This window comes from Aythya fuligula, chromosome 4 (genome assembly GCF_009819795.1).
Source record: "Aythya fuligula isolate bAytFul2 chromosome 4, bAytFul2.pri, whole genome shotgun sequence".
NCBI lineage: Eukaryota > Metazoa > Chordata > Aves > Anseriformes > Anatidae > Aythya > Aythya fuligula.
This window is the reverse complement of record NC_045562.1, coordinates 31,356,853-31,384,474: the sequence shown is the minus strand read 5'-3', so window position 1 is coordinate 31,384,474 and position 27,622 is coordinate 31,356,853. Positions and strand designations below refer to the sequence as shown.

The 27,622-nt window shown below is 35.9% G+C and overlaps 1 protein-coding gene across 1 annotated transcript in view; it reads left to right on the top strand.

The window, feature by feature from the left end:
• LOC116488587 overlaps positions 1-27,014 on the top strand; it is a 56,154-nt gene extending 29,140 nt beyond the window's left edge. The window contains exons 14-20 of the mRNA XM_032186245.1: positions 10,746-10,785; positions 11,023-11,074; positions 14,069-14,180; positions 18,684-18,767; positions 20,282-20,405; positions 25,168-25,258; positions 26,401-27,014. Of these exons, the coding sequence (XP_032042136.1) occupies positions 10,746-10,785; positions 11,023-11,074; positions 14,069-14,180; positions 18,684-18,767; positions 20,282-20,405; positions 25,168-25,258; positions 26,401-26,475 (578 nt within the window). The 3' untranslated portion in view covers positions 26,476-27,014. The remainder of the gene's footprint in view (positions 1-10,745; positions 10,786-11,022; positions 11,075-14,068; positions 14,181-18,683; positions 18,768-20,281; positions 20,406-25,167; positions 25,259-26,400) is intronic.
• Positions 27,015-27,622: the final 608 nt, after the last annotated feature.

Here is a 27,622-nt window from a genome sequence, read left to right as displayed (position 1 = left end):
TATGTAGTTCAAGTATTTGCATGAAGTTGTGAATGATGAATGCTTCTTTCGTTTATTAGATGTCTGTTCCAAAAATTTTCACGTTTGTTTTTTGTAAATTTCATTGTGTTCTTGTAGCTTTCAAGAGAGGTTTACTATTTGATCACTTTAAGCAAACTCTTTTTTTTTTTTTTAATCTCCTCTCTGTTCTCTTTCCAAGTCGCACCTAAGTGTCACTACTATATCCATCTCAGTTTTAAGTAGCACATTCACATGTTGTGATTTGACTGCTGCTTACACTATAGATACTTAGCCCATTTTTTAAAAATCCATTTTAAATTTGGGCAGCTTAGTTTTGAAAATGAGAGCTCAGATATGTTGCAGTTGCTTCTCTGTAACTTATGGAGAAATGCACTGAGGGTTTACATGAATCTTCAAAATTGAATTACTTCAGCTTAACCTGAATGTCAACTTCTATAGCACGTCGAGGATCCTGATTAATGGGGGCTACTTGTTGCCTTGCAATTAAAAAATTAGTCAATGCTTTATTTTTATTGGATTCAAAATTGTATGGAACAAAGCACATTGTGTTGCAGTTTTTAGAGCGGTATCAGGGCTGTAGATGATGTAGTATTCTTTTAAAAGCTATGTTTATGGAGGCAGGGTTGATGTATGGTCACATTCCTTTTTTTTCCTTCTCCCTTCTAAAGGATTGAATACAATTATGTAGAAGTAATCAGGAATATTTGTGGAGTTGATTTTAAAATATTTTGCATTTTTGAAGGTTGGTTAGCAGGTCAGCATTTACCACGGATACACACTGTTTCCACGCTGTTTTCTAATGAATGAAAAGTAGTATTTTCACAGTTAGACCAAGCTACCATTTCTAAAATTAGTTAAGGATTCATAATTGAAGTAGTTTCTCCCCTGTCGTTATTTATGTAGGCTATGTAACATTCCTGGAAGTAAAGATCTATTCTTTGTTTTATATATGCACAGACAATCCCTAGCAGGTATCTTTGTGAACAAAAGAAAGCTGGCTGGATTTTAAAACAAGTGCCTACTTCTAGGATCTGATGTTAATGCATATGTACTTGTCTCTCCAAATTCTTAATGTGTGCCTCCTCGTTTACAAGCAACTACTGTGCAAATAAGCCTTGTTTGATGTCAGAAGGTGCTAGGTTTGTTAAGGTTTCAGTTTTTCTTTTCTCTGCTGTTGTCTAAATTGTCTAAAGAATGAAAAAGTCAAAAATCTGTGCTACCCAACTTGGATAGTATAGCATAGTATTGTAATTGAGTTACCATAGTATGTGAACATCTATTTTTAAGGTGGCTGGCAAGCTTTCAGTTCATGTTTTCAGAGCTCTTGGTGGAACAGATGTTTTTTCTGGTACTGTCAGGTTAGACAGCCTGAATGTGCGACTGTGGTGATGCTGGCTTTGTTTTGTAAATGGACAGCTTAAACTTTATGGAATATCTTGCAGCATTTATTAACTTAAAAGTCTCCTTTACTTCATAGGACTGCTGCTAATGAGCAGTAGTGGGAAGGAGCGTATTCCTGGAATTATCTGGTGCATCCGGCGATAAATAGCACTTTTGCTTGCCAGGTACAAGAATCCAACAAAATTTTTGGCCTCCTTGAAGTAAACTACTAGTATCAGAGGGCATCAGAGCTGTTTACTAGAATGCTTCCAAATCCTTGATCACAAACCCATGAATAGTCAGTTTTCTAGTTTATAAAGATTAAGATGGCTTCATACAGTCAATGCTTTCAGTTGCTGTGATGTAGCAGATTTCCATACTGTTTGCACAGATAAAATATATGTGTAGAGAAGAGCCAGGTTTGGGATTTAAAATGTTTAGTGGGCTGCTTGTTGATGTGGAATACTCCTAAAGCAGTGGTTTTGAAGCATCTCCTTTTGTTTGTTTGTTTTTGCTAAATCTCTCGAAAGAGAATAATAAATGCAACACTGCCAGACATTTACTAGTAGTGTGCTAATCAATTAATTATCTTCTGATGCTTAGTTTCTGACAGTGGTGTAGGCTGCCAGAACATGCTGTGAAGAGCAGAACAAGGAATGCTTGCTGCTTAAGTGTCCTAAACCAGGCGAGTCCATTAACAAGACTTAAATTTGATCTTTTGTTGGAAAGATGTACAAGCGATGCTGAGAACAGAAGCCAGAACTCAGATTGATGTTCCCATAGGTGAATTGTCTAATAGCAGGACCTGATGTTCATAGCTTCCTCCCCCCTTTCTCCAAGCTTCTGTCCTCTGTTTCACTCAAGGGCAGGAGTGTCCATGGACAGAGGAGAACCCAGCATTCAAAACTCCTGTACCTTGAGTAAGGGCTCTGTGCACGAGCACCTGAGGCACTGTGTTACACAGTGTTGTTTCACTTTCTCTTACTGGACATTAAATGAAAATAGCTGTGGATGCTGCCTGTTGTGTGTGTGCAGCATGCCTATCAGATGTGGTTTTGCACATCCCACATGGGTCTGTGTATGTATGTAGAATGAGTGACTTAATTCTACTGAAATGGTGACAGTTGAGGAGCTGCACACCAGTTGGGGCTTTAAACATGTATTTTTCTTATAAAGAAGTACTTGCTTGCACTTTAAGCAACAAAGCTCTGGGTTTCAATGATTGCCTTCCAGCTTTTTCATGGGCCCCTGAGCTCTTCTGCCTCTTCAAGGAGGACAGGTAGTGATTTTAAGTGTGATTGACTTGGGGGGTGGGCAGGGACAAACACCTTCTTTTGTAGGCGTTTTCAGTGAAAAATAAAGAAACAGGAACAAATTAACCATCATAGCCAGCAATAAGGGGAAAGGGGGAATTGCTGAATCGCAGGGTGATGTCACTTGAACTAAAACAATTCAATTTTTTTGAACATTTTGAGTGACTTAAGGAAACAACATACATTTGGTCTGTACTAGACAAAAAAGTAGGGGGGGGGGAAATGAGCAACTAGAAAAGTTTGCCTCCTCTACTTGGACTGTATCTAGTGACTGTGCAGTATGGTTTATAACTTCATTCGTCTTTCACCTCAATAGCAGTTTGGTGTTTGTTACTCCGTGATGTGTGAACAGTTGTAGAGATAATTTTAGTATATACCACCTTTCTTCCAGGAATCTTTAGAAGGCTATGTAACATGACCAAAAAAGCTTTGTAGTGCAGTAACACTGCAAGGTGGTCTGTCTGCTGTACAGATGGTTTCCTGAGATAGTGGAAGGAAGCATGACCACAAAAGAACTTCAGTCAGGATCTTTGATTCTGTTTTCCCTGTAAAAAATGCTAGAGAGGACCTCCACTGGTATTTCAGGGGACCAGATTAGCTGAATACTCTTCATCTAGGAACGAAGAGTAGAGAGAGGAGCTTTAATAGGTCAGAATAAGGATTGGGAGTCCTGAGTTCCTTCTCCAGTCCATGAGATGTTTGTTTTTTTGTTTTGTTTTTTTAATATCTTCAGAGGAAGGCAGTGTCAAACCCAGGCTCTTAAATTCAGTGGTGTTTGTCAGCGATATCTTTTGTGATGGAATCCAGGAACGCTGTCAGTCCAGGTTGTTTCAGCCTGCTAGTCATTTCTTATGGTGCCTTGAGCTAGACCTGGTAGGTAGTTTTAGTTTGGTAATAATGCCATAATATGGGAGTTACAAATTGTAGTTAATAAAGGTATTAATTTCATTAGTGGCCAGTAATGAAAACCTAGTTTTGGTGGCTTTCACTTAGACTAAGTTTAAATTACATTGGTCAAAACTTTTTGAATTCTTTTTGCCCGATAAAATTTTCAAGGAATTTTCAGTTAACTTCTCCGTCCTTGCAGGGAACAAGAGCAAGATGAAAATAAATTCTTGCTGTGATTAAAAGGCATATTGCAACAATGTTGTTGAAGAATGATCTTCATAATGCTTCACAGCAGAGAGTTAAAACTGTGTGCTGTATCTTGTGTCTGACATGCTTTTTAGTTGTTGTAATGAATCTTAAGACTTTAATGTCCGTATTTATTTTATTTTGACTCATTTTTGTGACTTTGATTACTTTAAAATGTTTTTAGATATATTTTTATATAGTTGTATATAGAAAGAGTAATAGAACTTAGTCCTCATAAAAGAAGATCTGTATAATTTTTGATCAGTTTGGGATTGCTGTTTATTATTTTTTCCCCTTTATGGTAGATTTCTATTTCAGAAAATCAGTAGAAAGACAACCGTCCCAAAGCAGTGTGCCGTTTTGAAATTCCCTGTTTCTTATGAACTCTCATTCTCAATGAGAATCAGAAAGGAAAAATAAAGGAATGTTTTTTTTTATGTGTTGGAATGCTTGGAATATGGCTGAAGCATGTGTGGTTTTCTGCTCTGCAATATATACAAGGCGTTAGATCTGCAAGAGAGAAGTTTGGTAAGGTGGCATTAAAAAATAACAAGCTTACATAATAAAGAAAACAAGGATTTTTATAGCAATCTTATAACTTTTTTTTTTTTTTTTTTTTTTACTAATGTGTTTTAAATTTCCATTGTTTTTATTGAAACTACTGAGGCACATGAGCGTACTTGCACCGTGCTTACTGTTCTAAAGTACAAATATCTAGTTCATATTATTCAAATTGCAGATGAGATTCTTAAGCCTAGAGAAGAATCTGAAGTAACTGTATATAGACATGCCATACATTAGAGTGATTTGTTGTTTATTTTCTGTTTGGGATGGAACGCTTTCACTGTAAACTTCTCTTGAGCCTGGTATTTAGTTTGCCGGTTTAAACATTTAATCAGTTCTCATTTGGATTATGCACATTGAAAAGGCTTGAAGTGATATTTACTATTAAAAGAAAACGATCTCGTCTTTTTTACAAGTAGCACCTGAAATTGCTAAACTTCCAATTGGTGAAATAATGCTTTCAGTTTACTAGGTTTTATTTCTCAGTACGTTGAAAATTGATGTTTCTTTAACAATAATAGCAATTTTGTTTGATTTTATAGTCTCCTGAAAAATAAGTTTGTCTTTAATGTTGAGCCTTAATAGCAGGGTTTTAGAGCTGTTTTCTTGTTCTATGTTTTATCCTTTGCAGTGAAGAATCTAAGATGCATAGGCACAGATTTTTAAGTCAGTAGTAGCCTCTGGGAGTTCAGCACGGTCCTGCATAGCCCAGTCTATAGAAATGCATCCTCACTTCATAATAGGCAGTTGGCAGAGACCAGGCTTGTACTGTTCAGTGAAAGTACTGGCAAAAATCACATATGGTCCAATCAGCCTTATGGTTAGCATTTAAACAGTCTCTTTTGTTACAATGTATTTTATATTGTATTTTTTTTATTTGTATAGATCATTGTGAATAAAGCCTGGTGTACAAGAGGCTTAAGAAAAGCCTTGATGAGGGAAACTGTCATTTATAGTTTAATAGTTCAGTAGCTAAGAAATGTTTTATTAATAGCTAAAATCATGTGCTGACCCTTATTTCACATTAAAATGACCGGAGTTTGACACTAAGATGACAGCTGGTTAATACAGCTTGAGATTTTAAAGTGCTTGAGTGTATGTAAATATTATGACTGATCTCATAAGTGTGTTGGAAGATACTTCAAGAAATGTCCTGGTCCTAGCGGTTTATTACAGGCCCTGTTTTTTTTTTTTGTTTGAGAATAACATTGCAGAAGATAGTGTATCTGCTGTATTCAGTGGACATAGAATAATTAGAATGTATAATTGACCACATTGCAGAAGTACGTATTTTGTACTTAACTATATTGTAGGAACAGTTGAGTTACAAATATATGCCACATACATAATTCCTTAGAATATGGAGTAAATGCATTTAATAAGCTTTCGGTTGAACTAATTGAATCACCAGAAAAATGAGGGACAAACAGTTTAAGGTCAAAAAACGTAAGTTGGTGAACACGAGACAAGATTGCTTTCTTTGAAGCTTCACTGAGTTCCAGAAAAAAGTGTCACCTTCTGCATTTAAACTACTTAAAGCTGTTAAACTTCCACTAGTGAGACCATTTTATTGCTTTTTACTCAAAACATTTTACAAAAAATGTCATGCAGTATAGCATCTTTCTTTCATATACTGTGTAATGTTCTTTTCTGTTGAAAAATACACAGAATTGTGCAGAATTGTATTTTTGACAAGAGTAAAGGATAAAAAGAAATAAGAAACAAAAATTAGGTGTGGCCTTTAAGGTAGGATTTGAATAGGACAGAGCTACTAAAGAGGGCTAAATAATAAGGCTGTCTTGCCATCAGAAAATCCAGTGGGGAATTATGAGAGCTGTAATTAATGAAGCTTGTTTTGCTGCAGATTTCTCTCTCTAATTGCAAGTTGCAACATAAATTTTTCCTGCCGTGGGTGTCTTACAGGCGTCATATCTCTGGCATGCATTTAGAATATCTTAGAACGTGGCTGTTATACATGTTGAAATAGGTGTTCCTTTGGGCCTGTGTTAAGCATTCATTATTGCCATGGCTGGTTTTCAGTGGATCCACTCCCTCAAATGCTTGCATGAAAACTAGAGGTGGTGTAGGGGAAGAGAGAAGAACATGTGACAAACAATGAGGAAGGTGGCCACAGATGGTTGTAATTCTCGTAAGTCATGGCATTTGTTTTGTGATACCAGTGTTCATGAAATTAGTTGGAAACTTGCTGCCTTCAAACACATGAGCTTTAAAAGTATTGGTATTTGCAAGGCATTCCTTCTGTAAGTTCTGTTGGGTGAGAAAGTAAACACAGTGGCAGATGAGGAGTGAAAACATGTACAGGGGATCAGAAATGGTGGAATTATTGTATTAGGAAGTATATCTTAAGTGGACTTCACCTCGTGTTCCCTACATGCACATCCGTCAGCATACTGCTGCTGAATCACATAGGGGTGGAGAAGGAGCGTCAGTATACTTTGACATACTCGAGGTTCTTCAGATTTGGAAGAAACTGTCCATTGGGCCCAAAATTTAGCTTGCAGGTATGCTGGAGAATCATGAACACAAAAGAAAAATGTTGATAAATATAAAATATATATGGGTACACAGGGAGGATGACTTTTTTCCTACTGTAGTTGGGCTGAAAATTCATAAAATTGAACATGGGCTAAGAAGAAGGTGTCAAAGTGAAAATACATGGTAATACTGTAAAGATTTACACAGATCAACAGAAGAGCAGGATCTGTTGAATAATAATTGATTCTCCAAACCTTTTTAAGCACTGATACCCAAAGGAAGGGTACTAAACTAGTATTTAGTCACCTAGAAAGAAGTAAATTTAGTGGACATAGTGCCAGACACTTCTCCAATCATGCCATATATTTAGGAGTTAATGAAGTCAGTGGAATTAAGTGGCATGATCTCCAATACTGACTCACTGCTTTTAAATGTCCAGTCACCTGAGGAATTGGCAGTGTCAGGTTAGGTGCTCAGCCATGTGAGCGAAAATGCTCCTGGGTGTGGCAAGCTACCTGATCAGACTCTTGAGGCAAAATAAATATCGTATTCAGTATGACAGTTATACTAGGCAAATTCTATACCTACAGATGAACATGAACAGAATATAGATGGATTAAAAAAGTCTCCAGCTGTTTTGTGAACTGAAAGGCATTCAGCTCCTTTTTGATGTGAATTTTGTGCTGTTCTGAGGCGCACAGAAGCTGACAGCCAGATTGTGATGGTGAGTTGTTAGTCAGCTTCAAGTGAAAGGTCTTGTTCAAGTGGATGACTGGAGGCAGATAGGATGACACCATGCTTAGTGATACCTTATCTGCCACCAGATATTTGCCTTGAGGGACTAATGAATGGGGTTCCGATAACAGAAGGTGCTCATGTAAAGTTTCTGGGAAAGGAGATCAACAACTTCAATTTAGCTGAAGATCTTATCTACTTGATGGTGCAGCCTGATGGATGTTCTCTACAAGTATGACAAATTAGTCATACCTCATTTTATTTGAGATAGACCTTCCTCCAGAAAGGAAGGAGGGGAGAGCATCTGCACAGATGCTTAAGTAACCAACCAAGCAAGTATGAAGTACAGCACAAGTAGATCTTTTTTTTTTTTTTTTTTTTTTTCCTTTTCCAACTGGAAAGTGTCTTGTGACAACAGTTGATCTGAGGAATTTGTAAGTAACTCAGGAGAAAAATGTCTGGCCACAGCAGTAAACCTGCTCTTACAGAGTTGTGCTTAAACTTCCATTACCTTCTTTCAGTCTTATTTGAGAAACGTGATAGGGATCAAAGCCCTGAGATGCAGGTGAGGTTTTGAGCTCTAGTGCAATCTGTTTACAGAAATAACAAATCACCAGTCACAGGCCATGATCAATTTAAGATTTGTTTCCTCTTCTTTTGTCTGAAGAGAAGTGGAAGAGGTGTTGCATATATACACATACACCCCTATGTAGGGAAAAAAAATAAAATTATATATGCTCCCAACTTAGTTACACTAACATGAACAATGAATTGAATAATTGTAAGATAGAAATGAATAATGTTGTTGTAGCTTTGCTCTGAAATTGCATTTATGTGCAGAGGTAGCTGTAATGTGTTTATAGAGGAATCTGCTGTAACAGAAGCTTTTGTGCTGCCAAAGTTTGCAAGACTAATAATAGCAAGTAGCAGTACAAGGTTATTGTAGCCTCAAGGTGTGAGTAGTCGATGTTTTTAGGTGGATCACTTCCTTATTAGTTATTAGAGAACGGTTTCGTTGTAGAAGCCGAGTTCCATTGTATTGAGAGCAGGCAAGTGAACAATTTTCTTTGAAAGCTTTCACGAAGCTGAAATATATTTTGGAGCAAAATCTGGTACCCTTAATGAGCAGTTCAGCTGCCTAGCAGGAAGTGAGCCATGTGACTATCCACAGATAATTAACTTTCTGAACCTATGTTCAACATGACCTTACCATATTCAGCCTCCTCCCTCGGCAACCTAAATAAACAAATTAGGAGCATAACTCCATCAGTAAATTAACCCAGTTAGTTTTTAATGTTGAATGGCTATTTTCTGCTTGAAAGAGCATAAAGGTAATATGTGTAGGGCTGAATCTTCCCTGTGTCATTTAACATTATGTAACTGTAACGTAAGGGGTTAGTTCCTATTCTGACTACTGCCGTGTTCTTTGCAGCAGAACTTTAGGTAGAGAGGTGTTATTTGTGGCTTTTTTTTGAAAGAGACTGTGCTGAAAAAAATCCTAATTTTTTTTTGAGGGAGAAAGGGGAGTTGATACTGACCCCCAATCCCTTCAGATTGTTCTCATGTATCACCTCCTAAAGCTTGCTGTGTTTTTGTTTGTTTGTTTGTTTGTTTGTTTTTGTGTGTGTGTGTTTTGTTTTGCTTTTATTTCCAGCCTCTAGCTAAAAATAGTTCACAAGATAACCATATTTCACTAACTCTAGTTGTAATGTGCAAGTACTTCAGTAGCACACTGGCCAAGCTTGCAGAGCTACTATGGACTAGCTTCAGGCAAGAGATCTCTTCTGAAACTGTTAAGACTTGCATACTGTAATCAACCATCCCCGAATCAGTCGTTCAGATCGTTCAAGTTGTGCACTGACTTTAATTTTTGTTGTATCAAAATATGTCTCTGATTGTAGAACAGTGAAATCAAGGTAAGAACTATGTGATTGCATGTCTTTCCATAGACTTCAATAAAGGATCTTATTAAACACAATTTCAGGGAAATCACTCATCCGGTGAATGTGGATATGGCTAGATTCTCTATTCTGGACCTATGCTGTGTTGCACCAACCAGGGCTGCCACTGTAATATGTCTGTATTACCACAGCACTGAAACCAAGCTAAGGCAGCTTGCTGAGAGGTGGAGGTTATTGGTGCAAACTTAGTACCCCAACAGTGCAATTATGTGGCATTTCGTCTCTTTGGAGCCCAGGTGGAGAGAATTCACACCTGAAAGAAGCATGAAGCAAAGTGAACCTGTGTTAGCCAGGATTAAGCTGGGTAAATGCACCACGTGGGTGTTAATTCGTAGATTTACCATACTCACTTCCCCTGCAGTTCTGTTTTTCTGCATTTCTGATGTATCATGTATGCATATTGTTCATGCCAGACAGAAGGGCCAGAAGCTATACTAGGGAGAGCAGAACTGTTTCTTTCAGAAATAGTGATGTGTTAGGTGGATTTAATGGCAGTAAAGTCTGGCAACCTGATGTTGAGAATAGATGAGTTTGACCAACATACGATCCTAGATTTGCAGTAAATCAGTAAAAATGTCAGAAGCTCCAAAATTGCCTATGTATTAAAGAGAGAATGGGATTTAGAGTACAGAGTACTGTAAAACCAGCTACATTAGCCAGTGAAAATGCTTGAGAGATGCATCTAAAATAGTAAATCTAATAAAACTGTACTAAGCAAGTATATGGATTGGATCAGAGTTGTTTCTCCGCTTTCTTTAAAGTGAACAAAAAACCATCACCACCTCCTCCAACCCCCAGACCGTTGTTCTTCTACCAAATGCAGACTATCTGACTGACATTGGCATTAAAAAAAAAAAAAAGGAAAAATCTTCAGGTGGTTCTTCCAAAATAGTTTGATTTGATCTTTTGAAACATGTATTTTTATTTTAAGTCACAGTAGTTTTTACACATCTTGCCTTTTTCACTGCTGTATAAAATGTTTGGTTGTATTAATTTGATACTATTTGTAACTTGACAGATGTTGTCTAGTATTTATTAAATCTGCATTATAGGAATAATTCAAATTATGTTAAGCTATAAGCTTCGATATTCTGAAAATGTTTCTAACAGTTATTTTTGTGAATTTGTTTTCAATTTCCAGCACCCGGCCTCACTGGAATAGTTGGAGGGCGCCCTAGAGTGTAAGTGATTTTTTTAATTTTAAATCAAAGTCTTGCTTTCTTAATAATGAAATTTAAGGAATTTCTGCATTTCTTGGACTTTTCAAAATAGTTTAGAAAATGATGGCTAATCATGGCTAAATAGCTTCTAAGTTTCCAAGTGTTTGCCAGGTATATGAATAACTGAAAGGTAAATGATCTGATATTTTCATTGATTTCTGATAAGATGCATCTATGATTCTTGTTTTGTGTGTCCAGGTCTCCAGTTTTGAAGCCATTTTTCTTCCATTATCCAAAAAGTGATGTCCAGGTAAGACTTGCTACTTTTTAAAGCCTGCTCTGTTTCTTTTGAAGCCATTTGAAAAAAAAAAAAAAAAAAAAGCCAACTTCGGCATTTTTTTCAGCAACTTTGAGTCCTAAAACTGCAAAATAAAATGGTAACTTTGGAAAATATCTTTCCAGATCTTCTTCCAGAGTGTTATTCACTCTTTTAGAACAGTTGAACTTGCCAACCTTGCATTGTAATTGATGCAATTCTACTCTTTGTATATGCTACTGGAAGTAGCTGTTAAACTCAATGATCTTCCTTTGATTAACACAGATTTTATCAACAGAGTTGGTTGAACCTTTTCCTTCTGACTACCCTGTCTATAAAAACGGAAGTAGACTTCTACTTGTATTGGAGAAAGTGTAAAATTTCTCCAATGACCCTATTCAGTTCATAAGAATATTTTTTTTTCAACCTGAAACACTGGTTTGGATGACAGCAATCCTAGGTGAGAAAGTACAGTGTAAGAGGAAACATTAAGCTAGAGCCCTACTTCTTTTCCATTATGCTTGTACCTATGTGTAGTTTGAAGTCTTCAAGATAAAGCAGAGGCAGAAACTGGCTTTACTGAAAATATAAAATGTTTGGATTTGTAAACGTCAGTCCCTCTTTTTCTGAATTTCATCCAACAATTCATTAAATTAAGTATTTTAATGGGAGACTGCAGGCAAAAATGCGTTATATGCCCTTCCTTTTCTGAGGCTTTTAACTGACTTTCAGTTATTGCGTACATCTTTATGCTAAGGCATCCTAATAATTGATGCAAGAGCTTTCTCACTCTTTCACTTAATTGAAAAACTGACCAAAGGACAGAATGTTGTTCTGTGTTAGACAGCAACAGACCCACAAAGATCATCTAGTCCAACAGCCTGACCACTTCAGGGCTAACCAGACGTTGAAGCATGTTATTGAGGGCATTATCCCAACGCCTCTCAAACAGTGACAGGAACAGGACATCAACCACCTCTCTAGGAAGTCTGTTCCAGTGTTTGGCCACCCTCATGGTAAAGAAGTTTTTCCTAATACCTGGCCCCAACCTTCCTGGTGCAGCTTTGTGAAGTTCAAGCACTTGTCATTTTTATGGCAGTTTATGTTTTGCTTTATATGAATGGCTTGTCTTTGCCAAGTTTAATATGTAATTATCTTCATGGAAGTTTAGCCTGCTGTTTTGTTTATCAAACTAAATGTAAAATTATTAATTAGCACTGTGTTCCAGACTTAGTAAAATGCCTGCTGAGATTAAATAGTAACCTAATTCAGCAGGGGAAGAAAGTGGTGTCTCTTACTCTTATTCCATACAGAAAATCAAATTCCTTGCTCTAAGTAACTAATCTGATGAACACACTGATATGCTAGTAAAAAAAATTTGTGACGTACTGCTGTTGAAGTGCAGCAAAGGTTATGTAAAAGCATGGTGTAAGTAATTCAAGTCCTTGGTTCAAAGTTTTAGCTGGGTATTAACAGCAAAAGTCTAGCTAGAGATTACAGAGCAAATAAGGTATGAATTAACTGCTTTTCTAGATTGGAATTTCTGTTGAAATAACCTAGTATCTGACCTAAAACCAAAAATGCCACGTAAGGAGATTTTCAGATATGTTAATGTTGTCACAGTGGGTTCTTTTGTTTTGTGTTTGATAACACTGTTCTGGATTTCAGGTTGGATTCAATATTACATTTGTTGTGTGTTGTTTTCAGGGCAATTGCATAAGAGCAGTGATTTTACCATAGGTCACTAGTGGTTTTACAGTGAAAGCACTAGTTATTTTCCAAGTGTGCTTTTTTCTTGTTTAAAATGTAACCTAGAACTTTCACCAGGAAGAAGAATCCTAGCAAGCCTACTGAAGGCAAGAACTTTTCTGAAATACTGATTTTTATCTTCTCCTTGGATGAGCACTGGAGGCCTTTGTTGCTATTAGCTGTGTTCTTTCATAAGATTTTTCTCAGACTGCTGAGCAAAATGATCTTGCATTTGCTGAGGACTGAGAACAAATGGTAGAAACTGCTGCAAACAAGTTGGTATGCACTGGGTTGCTGTAGCGGTATAACCTGGCTGTATGTCTGAGTACTTACCACTGGGCATCCTCCAATGCAGATGAAATAGATGCAGTTAATTTTTCTACGTGGTTGTGCTGTATGATGTAACCAAAGGAACCTTTGCTTGCAATGTGTGTGAATTGCCCAATCACCTAACAAAATACACTTCAGGCTGTATTTTTTCAGACTACTTGGTGTTGAGGAAGAAGAGTTCCTCTTGTGTTCTGTTCATGCAAGATGAACAGCACAGTGTCTTTTAGTTCATAGTTTCATCTCAACATAAAAATAAAACACCCAGTATTAATTTGTTTCTGATGCTACCTATTCACCTGTATTTCTGACTGATAGAGGTCATACCTGCTTGATGATGCAGGGTTGAGAAATCTCCCTTGTTAGGAAATGAAGGAGAAAAGTTATTTCTTTAGTGTGGGGGTGTAGGAATAGATTTTGAGGGGGGAAAAATGTTGGAACATGGCAGTCACAGAAATAAAATGTACAAAGCTAAATTACCCAAAACTTTATAAATATTGTATCAGATGGACTTACCAGAGCTAGAGGTGAATGCCATAACTATTCAGCCATTGTATGTGTTCCCTTACAGAATCACTTTAGTTTTTTCCTTACAACAGAGCATACAGAACAGTCACTTTACCAGTTTAAAGTACATTTCTTAATCTTTCTTTGATCTACTACAGCAATATGTTAAATTTATTCTATTATGAAAGCACATGATTTTTACGATTTCTTCCTTGTGCAAAGATATTTTTAAGATTAGAATGGATCATTGTTGTTTTTACTTTTTAAAAAGCAGGAGTAAACCTTAATCTACAAAGCTGTTACTAAAACTGTGCTAGATAATATTTCATTAGAAAAATGCTTTATTTGTGTGTTGCATTGGATTTCTGTGTAATTCGACAATTTGGAAATGGGTATTTTTTCCAGATCAGCTTGTTTTTAAATGGTCAGCATGTTGAGACATTTGAGGAAGATCTCACATTTACATCAGATGAACCTGTTCCTTATAATCCACCCAAGATTGACAGTGAATTGAAAGGTATGTTCATCTTCTCTTTGTCAATGTATCATTTGCAGTCTTTGTCCTATAAAATCAGGTACTAAATTTTGTCCATGAAATATATTTTACCTTATAATATTCATTTTAATTCGTTTTGCAAAACACTTAAGAAAAGTAGTTTAGGAAGGATGAAGATTAGCATCAAGCAATATAAAATGTATTTGAGGCTATAAAAGGGCTAACAACTAATTAACAAGTAAATTGTTAATTAAAAACAAACAAAAAAACCACCAAAGCCGTAGACCCAAGAAAACACGTGAATGCTACTTGAAATTGAAACATTGCTTCAGAGTACACAGCAAGTTAATTTTGTTAATCCAGGACATAGTTGATCTTCTCTTAGATCAATATACTTGTGTTCAGAATGGAGGGCAGACATACAGAACCTTGTAATTTGGGTAAATAAATTCAGCTATATTACATAAGTCAGGTGTTATAAAAATGAACGAGAATGGGACTATCTGGAAATAATAACTTTAAAAGAAAACGTATTAGGATAATGATCCCTTATGATCGGTCCTATTTGTCTTTTCTAATCAATTTCTCTAAAGAAGGAAAGGAGAAAACTTGAAGGGTAAACCGGTGAGCTGAAATGAGCAGGTGAGAATGTCTGCAACAAAAAGGATGTGTTCACTCTGAGTTGTTCATAGAAGCTAGGTATTAGGTGGTTTAAGAATTACAGACACTTAGACATTTAAGATTTTCCATATCCTTTCTAATGTCAGAGCTAGATACTGTATTTCCTAACATTATAGCAGACTTCTTAATAAAGATTCTGGCTGGACAAAAAGGGAACTGTTACTCCTGCTCATCAGAGAAATTACATAATTAATTTAAAGCTCTGAATAGACAGTTTCAAACCTAAATCAGTTGACTTAAAATAAAGATTTATTTTTCTAAATAGTTAAATATATTAATGTTGAAAGTAATTTAGGTATTTAACTATGTGTATACTCAAAAATATATATTTTCTAAAAGAATTAGATTGTAGCATTTTGGTGCATTCATATAATTTATTCTCTGTTCCAGATGAGTAGTATTTCTCAAAACTGTTATAGGATTGATAACTGTGACTTAGTTGGGGGTGTTCTGTATCATGTAGAGAATTTTTCAAATACATTTGTGGCTATTTATTGCAATTTGAAAGTCACTGATACTGAATGCCTGCCTGCAGCCTGTGAATTCTTTTTCTCCTGATGCATGATCTTTTCACGCATCACTTCATTGAAGTTTTTTGTGTACCCACAAATAATTGTAGATCTTCAGTATGTTTTCAGCTCTTGATTCTTTCTGTTGCAAATCAAAGTTTGTATCGAAATCTCTAAATGGGAGTCCAGTGAGGGCAGAGTAACATCAGACTGAGTGAGTTAAGGAGTAGGAAGTCACTGCTGTGTTTAACAGAAGGTTAACAAAGTTCCTGATTTTTTTTTTCTTTTTTTTTAATTCTTTATCTCAAGGCGACTGCATTGCTAAATACTGGAGAAACAAAAAGTTCTTAGACTCCTTGTTTTTCTCAAATGCCTTCTTACCATTCAAGTTACCTCTCTGAGGTGCCTGACATCAGTATTTAAGTACTGAATTCTTCAAGCTTTATTCAGGCAAAACTCCTGTTTTGAGGGTCAGCAGAGCTCTGATTCCCCTGAGAAAGACCTCTAAACTTTTGCCCTTAGTTGTAAATAGAAATGTTTTCTGCCTGTGACAAAGTACCTGCTTATGTGGCTTAACGCATGGACAACATGCATGAGAAATAGACAGATGGGTTAGACTGTGAGAGAAGTAACTTCTGCTAAAACATTTTGTCAGCATTTAGTAAGGGGGGAAGTATTTTCCTTGGTTTTGTTGTTATCTCAAGTGTGAGGGACTGTTAGTTGTCTTTGAACAGATAAGAGAAATATGCGAAAATGGATTTCAAAAATGCTGCTAGATGTGGTTCTGGGAGGGCAGAATTTGAAATTACCGTTTGCCCTAGCTTCGAAGAGAATTCTTCTGTAGATTTAAGATGTTTATTAAATGAAAACAGTTTCCTGATAAACAGATCATGGAGGATAAATCAATTAGGATAATAATAAATGAGAACATCAGAACACTATCTTGAACTAGTTTTGTTTAAATGGAGACTGTCAAAGACTGTGTGAAATGTTGATGACTTCTACATCTTACATAGTTTGAACGCCATTCACATTTCAGCCTTTGAAGAAACACTTTTTGTTTGAATTACGGATTGAATACAATTATTTAAAATATATATCTGTGGTGTACAGAGTATGGTAGGCTTGTTCAAAATAAGGAATGAGCCTTAAGTGGACTCTTTCAGATCCTCTTTTGATGTAGATGTTTAATCATAAATAATATTCCTCAGTTAAATAAATACACCCTTTAGTATTACCTGGCAAGCTTCATTGCACACCTCTGCTTGCTTTTTTCATGGAAGTGAGTATGGAAAATATTGAGCTCTTAACAAACCTCTTACGTTAACTCATTTATTGTATATTGTTACCATTTCAATGATTCTTTGCTGGTAATACATGAAACTTATGCTAGACTAAGCTATAATCACTTTCAGCTCATGTGAGCATTCAGTAATTCTCTGTAGACAGAGTGGAATTGAAGGTGGTGACTGTTTGCCTGAGGCTGGTTTTACATCGTTACCTGCCACAGTTCACAAAGTGCACATTTACCCATGCCTTAATAGTAGGTACACTTTAAATTGAACTTACTGCTGTGTTAAACTTAAGTATAATTCAAACATTCATCGGTATCTTGAGGATGAATTTAAATTAACAGGTGTTGTTACACTGGTGAATATTTCTCAATGTGCCTCTGGCCAGTACTCCATCTGTGGCACACCTACAGCATAACATCTTAGTATTGGGTCTTTTACTCTCTAAAATTAAACAAACAAAAAACAGCAGTTGTTTGCTATTCTCAGCAGAAGCAGTAATGATACAGACAAGGAAGACTGACGGATTTTCAAATTGCATTGACAGACAATTACAGACAACTGAAGGTTATCCAGCATATTTGATTTTCAAGACCATTGTTTCACTTCCTTGAAGTTTGATTTTTTAACGCATTAGACTGAAAATGTGATAACTGTGTGCCCTGGGCTAAATTTTCCTTTCTTAAACAAACAAACAAACAAACAAAAAACAACAGATAAAAGACAGTTTTAGATGTTTGTCAGTTTCTTCTTGTGGCTGCTACCAACAGTTGTTTCACCAGAAACTGTGACAGAAAGCAGGAAGGATGCCACTTCTGTTGCATGAATATTCACTCTAATGGGAATTCTACGTGCAAGAGTGTAGAATGTATTACAGATATTGGCACAGGGGTGTCAGGAGAGCTGATACGTCCAGACGAAGTTGGATCAGAAGCAAAGCAAGTTGGAAATGCCTGGATTCTCTCTGCTTTTATATATCTATAGATCTATAAATCTATAGATTTATATCTATAGATCTATATCTATAGATATATATAATATTAAAACCTACGCTTCAAGTTTCAGTGTTTGAGCTGCTATCAGTGAATAACTGAAACTTGGTAGCAAGGTAAGCACTTCACCTCTCTCCTTTTGAGAACAGAGGTGGTGGCAGCCTACTAGTTACTAATCAAGAATTGCAAGGGGTCTGTAAGTGTGTAACTAAACCATCAAACCTTGTTTAAGGTTTCATCAGGATTGAATTTCTGGATTTGGGCATGAGTAGGATTGCTTTTATTTTCATATAAATGGATAAAAATAACACTTTGTGTTCAGTAAAGTACAATGATACTCAATCTTCATGAAGACTTGAAAATGTAATGTTCCAGACAAGTTTAAAAAATAAAAATTCAAGACTGCCTTCCTAGCGTATGCATTTATGACCATGAAATACCTTTTCTTATATAACACTAAGATATTTACAAAATCAGCTATTTGAGAAATAAATTTTCATCTATGCAACTGAATAATCCCCCTTCATAGCAGCACGTATGAAAGTGAGAGAGACACGTCTTGAAATGGTCTTTTAAGTTAGGACAGTTTTCTACACACAACTAATTATCAAGACATCAGTAGCTGCATGTGTTTTCCATCTGTACTGGAAGCAGAGAGATTTGTGTGTTAAAGGGACAACAGTTGTCAGCTAGTCAAGAAATAAGTAGCTGCTAAGCCACCTTCATGGATACCACACTGTTAAAATGGAGAGGAATTTTCATATTCAAGAGTGGTGGAAGGGGGGGATGCATGGCACAATGTTCAGCTGTATAAAGGTAAAACGGATTTAGAAGAAAGGTCAAAAATGATCAATTTTCGTAATTTTCACCCTAGCTTCACAACTTGTCCTATAGGTGTTCCAGTAGGAAGAAAGCTTTTAATTTTTTTTCTCAAGAAAATACTACAAACAATGCAGAATGCCAACACTTTAAAGGCAATTACTTCAAAATGTACCATTATTTGTAGCTATCATTAATATGCCTTTTTTTTTTTTTATATATATTGTATAGATCTGCCAAGTGGTCCCCATACTTATCGCTTAGAAGATCTTGCCTATACTAGAAGTGGAGACAAAGGCAACTCTGCAAACATAGGTATTTTGCTTTATCTTTCTTTCTAAAGTGATGTAAGACTTTCAAATAAGAGTTAGGCATCAAGTGATCTTAATTTTGGGGAAATCTCTTACAGAACTTGATTATTTTATTGCCTCGGTACTCAAAGAAAATGTAATCCATATAAAACAAGGATCTTAATGATGAAATATCTGTAGGTCTATGTTCAGTAACTGTTTGAAATCTGGGGTATTAAATAATATCTTTATCATACTTCAAAGCTTCGTTTAGGGTTGCAAAGATCAAGCATCCCAAAGTTAGGAGATGACTTTTTTTTTAAGGTTTCCTTTACATGTTAGTTGCTGCTACTTCCTGTATCTGTTATGTAATGTAATCTCTTGGTTGTCTGAACATGTGTAATATCTCTACATGTGAAGTTTATAACATGTATATGGCTAAAACATCAATAGTGTTAGGAAATAGCAAAGTTGTTCTTGCATGTAAGAGAATGTTTAATTAAGTTAATCCAAATGGTGTATTTCAGTATGAAGTCTTTACATTTGATTGTGGTGCTTCTTGCATTATTTAATAATTCCTTCTATTCCTTACTTCTGCATGCAACAATTGGCTCTCTTACTTGTTGGAAGATGAGAGCGTGTGGTGTTCAAAGCTCAGTATGAATTAAAAGGTGCGTTTGGGATTTGATTTGCTATCAGCTGTCACGCTAAAAACTGATAGTTTGTTCATTTATATTTAAGGAATACAGTTCTCTTGTCCTTGTTTTTGAAACCTTTTTTGGTTGAAGAATAAATGATTTTTTTGTTTTTGTTTTTTGTTCAATTTGTAGTTGACCATTATTGCAGTATATCATCTGCAAATCATAAACGATGCATACATTGCTAATAGACTTGCCCAGATACAAAGAAACTAATCCTTTATTAAAGAACAACAGCAAACTTGACCTATGAGATGAAATTAACTTTGAAGTTCTCAGATAAAAAGATCTGTGACGCAAATCTGCTTTCATGACCATGCTGTGGAACCTTGGCTTCAACATACAGTTATCTGAAACTTATCAAAGCATACTTACAGCAATAAAAACTTAATTATAATTTCTTGCACTTAATCATTAGTGGGGCAAGAACCAAAGCTTCAGTCACCAAGCTCACAGCTGATCAGATTATGCCTTGTTACGGTTAATTGCAATTACTTTTCGAAATCACACAAGCCATTTAGGGGAAGAGAACTGCATGTGGGTTGTTCATTGGTATCTTGTTGGTTTTTCTTCAGGTGTTTTCCAGTGGCTGGGACCACTTGCATCCAGAAAAATAATGGTTACTATCATGTAGTCTTGGAGCCTTCTTCCATATCATGCTCCTCACAATCTCTCTGCTGACAGAGGGAAAGCTGTTGTGCTACTTTATTCAGGAGCTCATTAAAGAGGATCCATATATACAGTTTCAATTGAGAGGATGACTTCAAGTCAGTTTTGAAAGGATAATTTCAATTTGGTTTCAATAGCTCATATTCTAACTCATGCTAATCATACCTAACAGGTGTCATAGCACGGCATCCCCTCTACTATCCATACCTAAAGAAAACTTTAACTGCTCAAGCCCTGGAGAACTACTTCCAGCACCTTTTAGAGCGAGAAAAACCCGAAGAAGAACTAGTAACAAGGTGAGTAGCTAGCTGTGCAGTTCAGTTGTAAAATAAATACATGATGGTATCAGAAATTATTTTAAAGGATATTAACTTAAGTTTTGCAAACCTGTGTATATTTAACATTTAAGTGTCTTCCTTTGCATTTTTTTTAAATAACCACCTGAGGGGTAGTCATGGGAAAAGAAAATGAATGTATGAATTCAGTTCCCTCCTAAAGTTGGACAAAGGGAGTAAAACAGTTCATTTCACATTTCGCATCCTAATCTTCTGCCAGTAGACAGCATACGTAACATTTTTGTTTTCATGCTACTGTGGGATGATGCTCAGATCTTTTCTGGGGACTGGCAAGTAAAACATACTTATGTTCTTGTAGAATGAGGTAATAGTGCTTATCCATATATGTCCAGTAAAAGTCAACAGGTTTTAACTTTGGTGTCTCATTAAAAACAAACAAGAACTTTGTTCTAATAAACTCTCCAGTCTTCTAAAACCTGTTTTGATATAGAGTCAATTACTCTGCAACAATAGACATTCTGCCAAAATCATGTATTTCTGTAGGTGCTGGGAAACTATTAAGTGTCTTTTTGCTTGTTCAGAGAGCTTGAGTCAGAAGGGTGCATTTCAAAGTTCAGAGTGTGGTGCTATTTTAATTCTTGATTTTGTTAGTTGTGCTGTTCTTTCTCTTGATAAGCAGATCAATGCACTTGATGCACTTGCCCACTGTTTCATAAGTGCTAACAAATCTATGGATCTAGTGAATTCTAATATCAAGAAAGAATTGAATTTCCTCTGAAACAGAGTGGAGATAGGAGAAAAAAAGTTAGGCCTCCTAATTATACATACAGAAATTGATACATTATGGTTCCTTAATGCTGTTTATGTTCATACATAGAAGTTGAAATTTGCTGTGTCTGTGTAAAGCCAATTGATTTTGATTAATTAATTAATTAACCTGTTCCTGGTTTTGGCTTCCTTTAATGATGTGATAATGGAGTTCTGTGAGTGAATTGAAAAACTGCTGGGATGCTGAGGGGGGGAATAGATCCTTATGTGAAAATGTTTAGAACTATGATTATGCTCACGTGCTTCAGACTCTGTAGTTGCTTTTGAGTTATTTATTTTTAGTTTTTACTGTCATAAAAAGGCCTATCCTATTCTTTCATTTTTCTTCATTTCAAGTGTGAGTGTCTTAAAAATATGTATTATTTTTGATATTAAAAACATACCAGCCGCAGTTCTGCCTCAGTACAGACCAGACATTGTCAGCCAGTTACCTTTCATTCTTTTTCCTTAAGGCTATTTAAATAGATATACCAAACCAGAGTAAAAGAGGAGATTATTTTTGATAGAGATCACTGAAAGCTTGGAAGTTTCCAAGTTTTCAGGTAACAAGGTAACAAAACATAATCATTCAGGGATAAAGACAAGTCTATGCAATTGCCTTCCCCCTCACCCCATGGAGAGTAACTGTTGTACCTCTCAGCAGTTAATCAGAGTTTTTCTGGTGCATAGCAGTGACGTGCAAGCTCAGCATGGAAAGTTAGACTAATCTAAGTGAAGCTAAGGAACAGAGTTGAATGCAGACAGAAATTGGCTCTAAATTCAGAAAAGGATGACAGTCTTGAATTCTGCGTATGCACATACAAGTCTTCTGACAGGTACTGCCTTTAAAAATAACATCAATGCTACAGTAAGGTGCAGGGTAGCCACAAGATCATGTGAAAGACATTTTTTTTTTAATGCATGTGAAAGACTTTTTCTTTAGGCATTTTGCCCAGTCTCTTTCTAAGACTAGGTTATGTGTGGTGTTGCATATACGAGTCTTCAGAAATGGAGAGGTGGTCATTCTAAAGAAGTACTAGAGAGTGACTATGATTGGAGAAGGGAAAGTTCCTCAATAGATAAAACTTGACTAGCTTATTTTATAGCATTTTCCATACTGATAACTTGCTCATCTCTTATCAGCACTGGAATTATACACAGCTTTCATCATCAATTCTGCAGTTACATATTTCCATTATATAGGGTTGTATCTCTATTAAAACTTCTCACAGATACACTTCTTTTTGAGGATTTTTGAAGAAACGGAATAAGAAACTTTTCATTTCTGGTCTCAGGTCAGTTATTTAAGAAAGATTGTCCATTTATCATGGCAGAACTTGCTGCTTTTGTCTTCTCTCTCTGAAGTATGGTTATCTTCTCTGTCTTTTGAGAACATTCTAGTGCTCAGAAAAACAATATGACAGCTGATTGCTTTCTATGGGATATTTTTACTAGGAGCTGAGAAACAAAATACTTCTCTGTGGATACAGATGCTTTTAAATAGATTTTTGTATATGTATTTATTATGCGGGGAAAAAAACACCTCATGTAGCTCTCTACAGTATATTTCATCTGCAAGCATCTTTTTTAGTCTATGTATTCAGCTTCTGCTTCTTTCATACAGGAGGAATGATGTCTTTTTATCAATACAAATGCAATAAACAATTTTTATAACATTATAATTTCTGTGTATTTTCACAGGAAATTCACAGGGAAACATAACTTCTTTGAATTAGTATGGACAGCACTTTAGGGGAAGTAGTTAAGCAGTCCCCCCTGTTGAGAATAAGTGTAGGAGTTTAGCTACAACGGTGAATTTTCATTATTTTATTGGTTTCTGTCACAGTCTTATTCTTCGAAAAGTTTGTTTTCTGTGCTCTTAAGAAGCAGCTCTTAAACATTATGCAATCGTGCAATTCAATCAAAAGCTTTCCTTTTAGATCTCACTCAGTTTAACTTAAATTGTTTAATGATGTTGGGTAAATGCATGGCAGTATGATTGGTGTATTGTTGCTGCTTAAGACTATTATGATGGTTGTTTCTTTGTAGGTTTTTCAGGGTAAAACTTTTCAGTCTATTGTTTTGGTAGACCTCTAGTTCTCATAGCATATTGTCATTTGTAATTTGCATAGGGTTTTTTAACCAAAAAATTTGCAAGGTTATCTGATCCTTGCTGTGTGATTGATTATGTTATTAAATTTAATCAGTTCCATAGATGACTTATTGTTGAAATTGCTTTATTTTTCATCCGCCTGTTTGGTAGAGCACTGTTGGATTAATAATTAAAAAATAATTTTTAAAAATAAAATAAAATCCTGCTTTCCCAGTGAATATGCCTTTTACGCATGATAATGTTGCCTGGCAACCAGATTTAAAGGAAGGTCAACAGAATGAGAGCAGCAAATTTCTTGCTAATAACAGCTAATAATGTTAATAATAAATAAGAATGAAAGAGTAGAAAGAACAATGACAAATCACTTCCTGGGAGTTGTGTGCAGATATACTGATTGGTGCTTGCAAGAGCATAATGAGAATGAAGTGTTTGCCAGGCTGTTCAACAGAATCATAGGTTGACCACATTTGCTTCCATGAAAGGTTTAGGGCATCTCCCCAGGACACAAGGGCATGCTGAGTAGTGAGTATCAGCAACAGCAATAATTTTCACAGCTCTAAAAAAGGGATTGGAGAAAAACCTCAGAATGACAGAATCTGCTGTACAATAGAGCTTCAAGAAATTACATCTCTTTTGGAGCACAGATTTTGAAGAATCTTTTGCAAACAGATGATTATCAGATAGATGACTAAAGAAATATGGGCAGCGTTGGAGGAAATATGATTTAAACTGTGGCAGTCAAACGTTCAGAGACACAGTAAGAGTCAGATAAGGTCTTTTTTCAGTCACTCATCTTGCTGATGTTCTGATGAAATCTTTTACTAAGGGAGAAAAAGGGAAAACCATCAAGTCCTTAGATAAATAAAATATTGCAGGAAGGCAAAAACCAAGAAGCACTGGAAGAGTACAAGGAAGTAGACAAAACACTGAAAAACTATGAAGGGACAGGAAAATAGAAATATGATATAGACCTATTTATGGAATTTGAAATAGCTTTGTTAGGAAACCACAAAGCCATTTGACAAACTTCCACAAAAGTTTCTGAATTGGAACTGCACTAGCCAAAAGCAAGGATGGAAAAACGCTTACAGTGGCGGTGGAACAGAAAAATGGGTCAGTTACACTAAAATAAAATAATTTTATCTTAACAAAGCACATGGCTCCAGCAGAGTGTTGAAGTGTAGCTTTACTTGTTGTTTGTTATAAAATTCTCTGTTGTTAGTTGTACAAGTTTGAGTTAGTGACTCATAGTTATTTCTCAGTAATGGAGAGCATGACTTCCAAATCAGCTGGCAGTCATTGTCAGCAAAACTGAGTTCTGGGAACTACGTGATTGTATTTTTCAGCATTGGAAGTAGGAAATATTAAAAATACTTCCTTCTGTCCATTTTTGTTAATTCACACTGACTGGATTTGAACCTCTTGCCTATGGAACTTTCTATATGGAGAAGAAAGAGGGAAGGAGCAGGAAACTACCTTCCTAGAAATCATTGAGTTTTGAAGTTGAATAATAAGAGACTGATTGCTTTATGATCCTCTTTTAAAACTGTCAGATACAGTTGATTTGGGGTAAGGGTGAGGAACAAGAAGTCAGGGAAAGCCATGGTTAACCATCAGTTAACTTTTAGACTTGATTCATCAGTGAGGATGCTACCATGAGCATCCAAACTTTTGCATGTTGTCTTTTTTTTGTTTTTGTTTTTGTTTTTTTTTTTTTTTTGGGGGGTGTTTTTTTTGTTGTTGTTGGTGGTGGTGGTTTTTTGTTTGTTTGTTTTTCTTGGTTTTTTTCCTCCAAAATCTCCTGGAGAGAAAGAAAAGAAAAAAGTAAACTTTATTTTACAGGTACGAGTTGCCAGGAGTCCATGGATTAAATTTTGTTCTGAAGAATTCCCTTGGTGGTGGTGGCATAGCATCCCTGAGAAGTGACCCACAGGCATGTATTGATTTAATGCAGTTTTATCTTCTGTGACTAGGTATCACACAGTCTCTTCCAGCTTTATGAGCTGGAACTGTAAGCTTTTGTTTTTGACTCTGTAGTTCCTATTCATTTCCTATTAGTGTACATTATCTACATCATTGTTTTAAGGTTTGAAAACAGCATAGTGAAGTAGAGAGTTGATGTAGAATATCTGGTGAAAAAGGTACGTACAAGATAACTGATCTGAAGATTCTCTTAATAGTTTGTCCTTACCTGTGGTTTTAGATGGACCAAGTAAATTAGCTTTTCAAAAGGCTGTTTTGGAGAATACAAATTTACTGCACAATTCTGATGGTGTTTCCTAGTACACAGAAACCATCAGCTATGCACTGACTCCTCTAGCTTAAACCATAATTAATATAGTTAAATTATTATTAATATAAATCTGAAAGAGATACAGATATATAGATACGTATCTGAAATAGATACATAGATCTTTTGTGTTGACCATATTATGCGGATTATTATGCAAATTATTTTTTTGCAGGTGTACATTTTGATTATTAAATATTTGAGACATCTGAACCTGATGATGAGATCTCTTAACATGGCAGTCCTATAGCTACAGTAAAGCATAGTTCTGCCACTACAGGCTGAGAAATGCTCAAGTGTACAAATAGGATAGTCAATAGGTTTGTTCACAAAGTGAGATGATGCTAGGTATGAATTGGACAGCAGAGCTGAATAATAATCAATAAATTGATTTTAGCAGTAGGTAACAAATTGAAAGAACTATTCAGTCTTAAGGATTAAATGCTTGAAGACTCAACTGTGTAGTATTTCTTACTTATTTGCCTCACTTGTGAATTAATGTAATAAAATGAAAAGGTAAACGTAGCATATGGAAAAAAGTGTAATTTGAGTGAATATATAATCCAAGTCTCGATGAAGAACTCACCCAAAATCTGTATAAAGGTATATAGAGGTAAATACACATTAAACATACAAAACATTCTGAGTTCTTACACTGATGAAAGGACTCTTACACTGATAGGAAAAAAAATAAATCCCATATGAAACAGTTTTGATTTACGAAGGTTATATATTTAGATAGAATGATGATGTGTTGCTTATCTTTTTTTTTTTTTTTCTTACAGGGCAAAGCACTCGGGCAGATGCTGCTGGATTTCCAGATTAAAAATGTTCCTGATTTAAAATCACTGATAGAATAACAGGTGTTTGATACATATATATTTTTTTTTAACACTGAGCAGTATAAAAATACTATAAGCAAGAACTGGCTTCTTAAGTCAGACTTATAAAAGTCACAGAGGATAAAGTAGTGACAATTCTCTCTGAGGCTTAGCTTAAATGGCACAGATTAGCAACTGTTTTGAGTAATAGCAGACTAATAGCTTTGTCTGTGACTGATAACATTTCCTGTCTAGATAATACATTGGATGAAGAATTAATTTATTTCCTGTAAAATAGAATTAAACAAATTGCAACATTTAATTATGAGACAAGATAATCTTTGTTCCAAGATGAAAATTGCCTCCTGTTCCGTTCATCTCTTTTCCTTCTCTAAATCTTTATTTAAAAACTAAATGGACTGATATAGTTGAACTCCTGTCAACTGTATTTGACCTGCACATAAAGCGAAGTTAGGTAAGCTGATGTGCGTCGCTAAGAAGTTAGCACTGGAGAACAGCTTTCCCTATAGAATCACAGAACCACTAAGGTTGGAAAAGACCTCCAAGATCACCTGGTCCAACTGTCCCCCTACCACTGATGTTACCCACTAAACCATGTCCCTAAGCACAAGGGCAGTATAGGGCAGTAAAGAAATGTAATGGTAACAATTACATATTGACTGATGGTAAATACTGACCTTTGCTGGTGATTCACTGAACTGCCAGCACTTTGTCCCATTAATGACAGATTTCTTTACTATTCCCAACATCTCAGTGATGAATCCATCAGTTGAAAAGCACTAACCAGTAACAAATTGTGATCCTTGGTAAGGGAATCAATTGGAAAATGCAGACAGGAGAACGGTGTGAGCTACGCTATCTGCTCGCTCTCTCTTGTGATGAGGTAGTTCTAGCAGGGAGAAGGGGGGACCAGGCAGTGCAGGTGTGCCTTGTTTTCTTTCAGGCCTGCTAAGTCTTTATTTTGTGTACCAGAGCCCTGTCTGGATTAAGTCTATTTGGCTGTCATTTGCATTGCATTTCCCACAGAATGGTCTGCAAGCCTTCTACAGAAAGGTTTGTCTCCTGCTGTGAAGGAGTCCTGTGCTGAATGAAGTGCACTCTTGTTTCTGTTCTGACTGCCGGTTACCACCATTTCCTTTTTTGCATCCAACCTTCTCCATAGCAG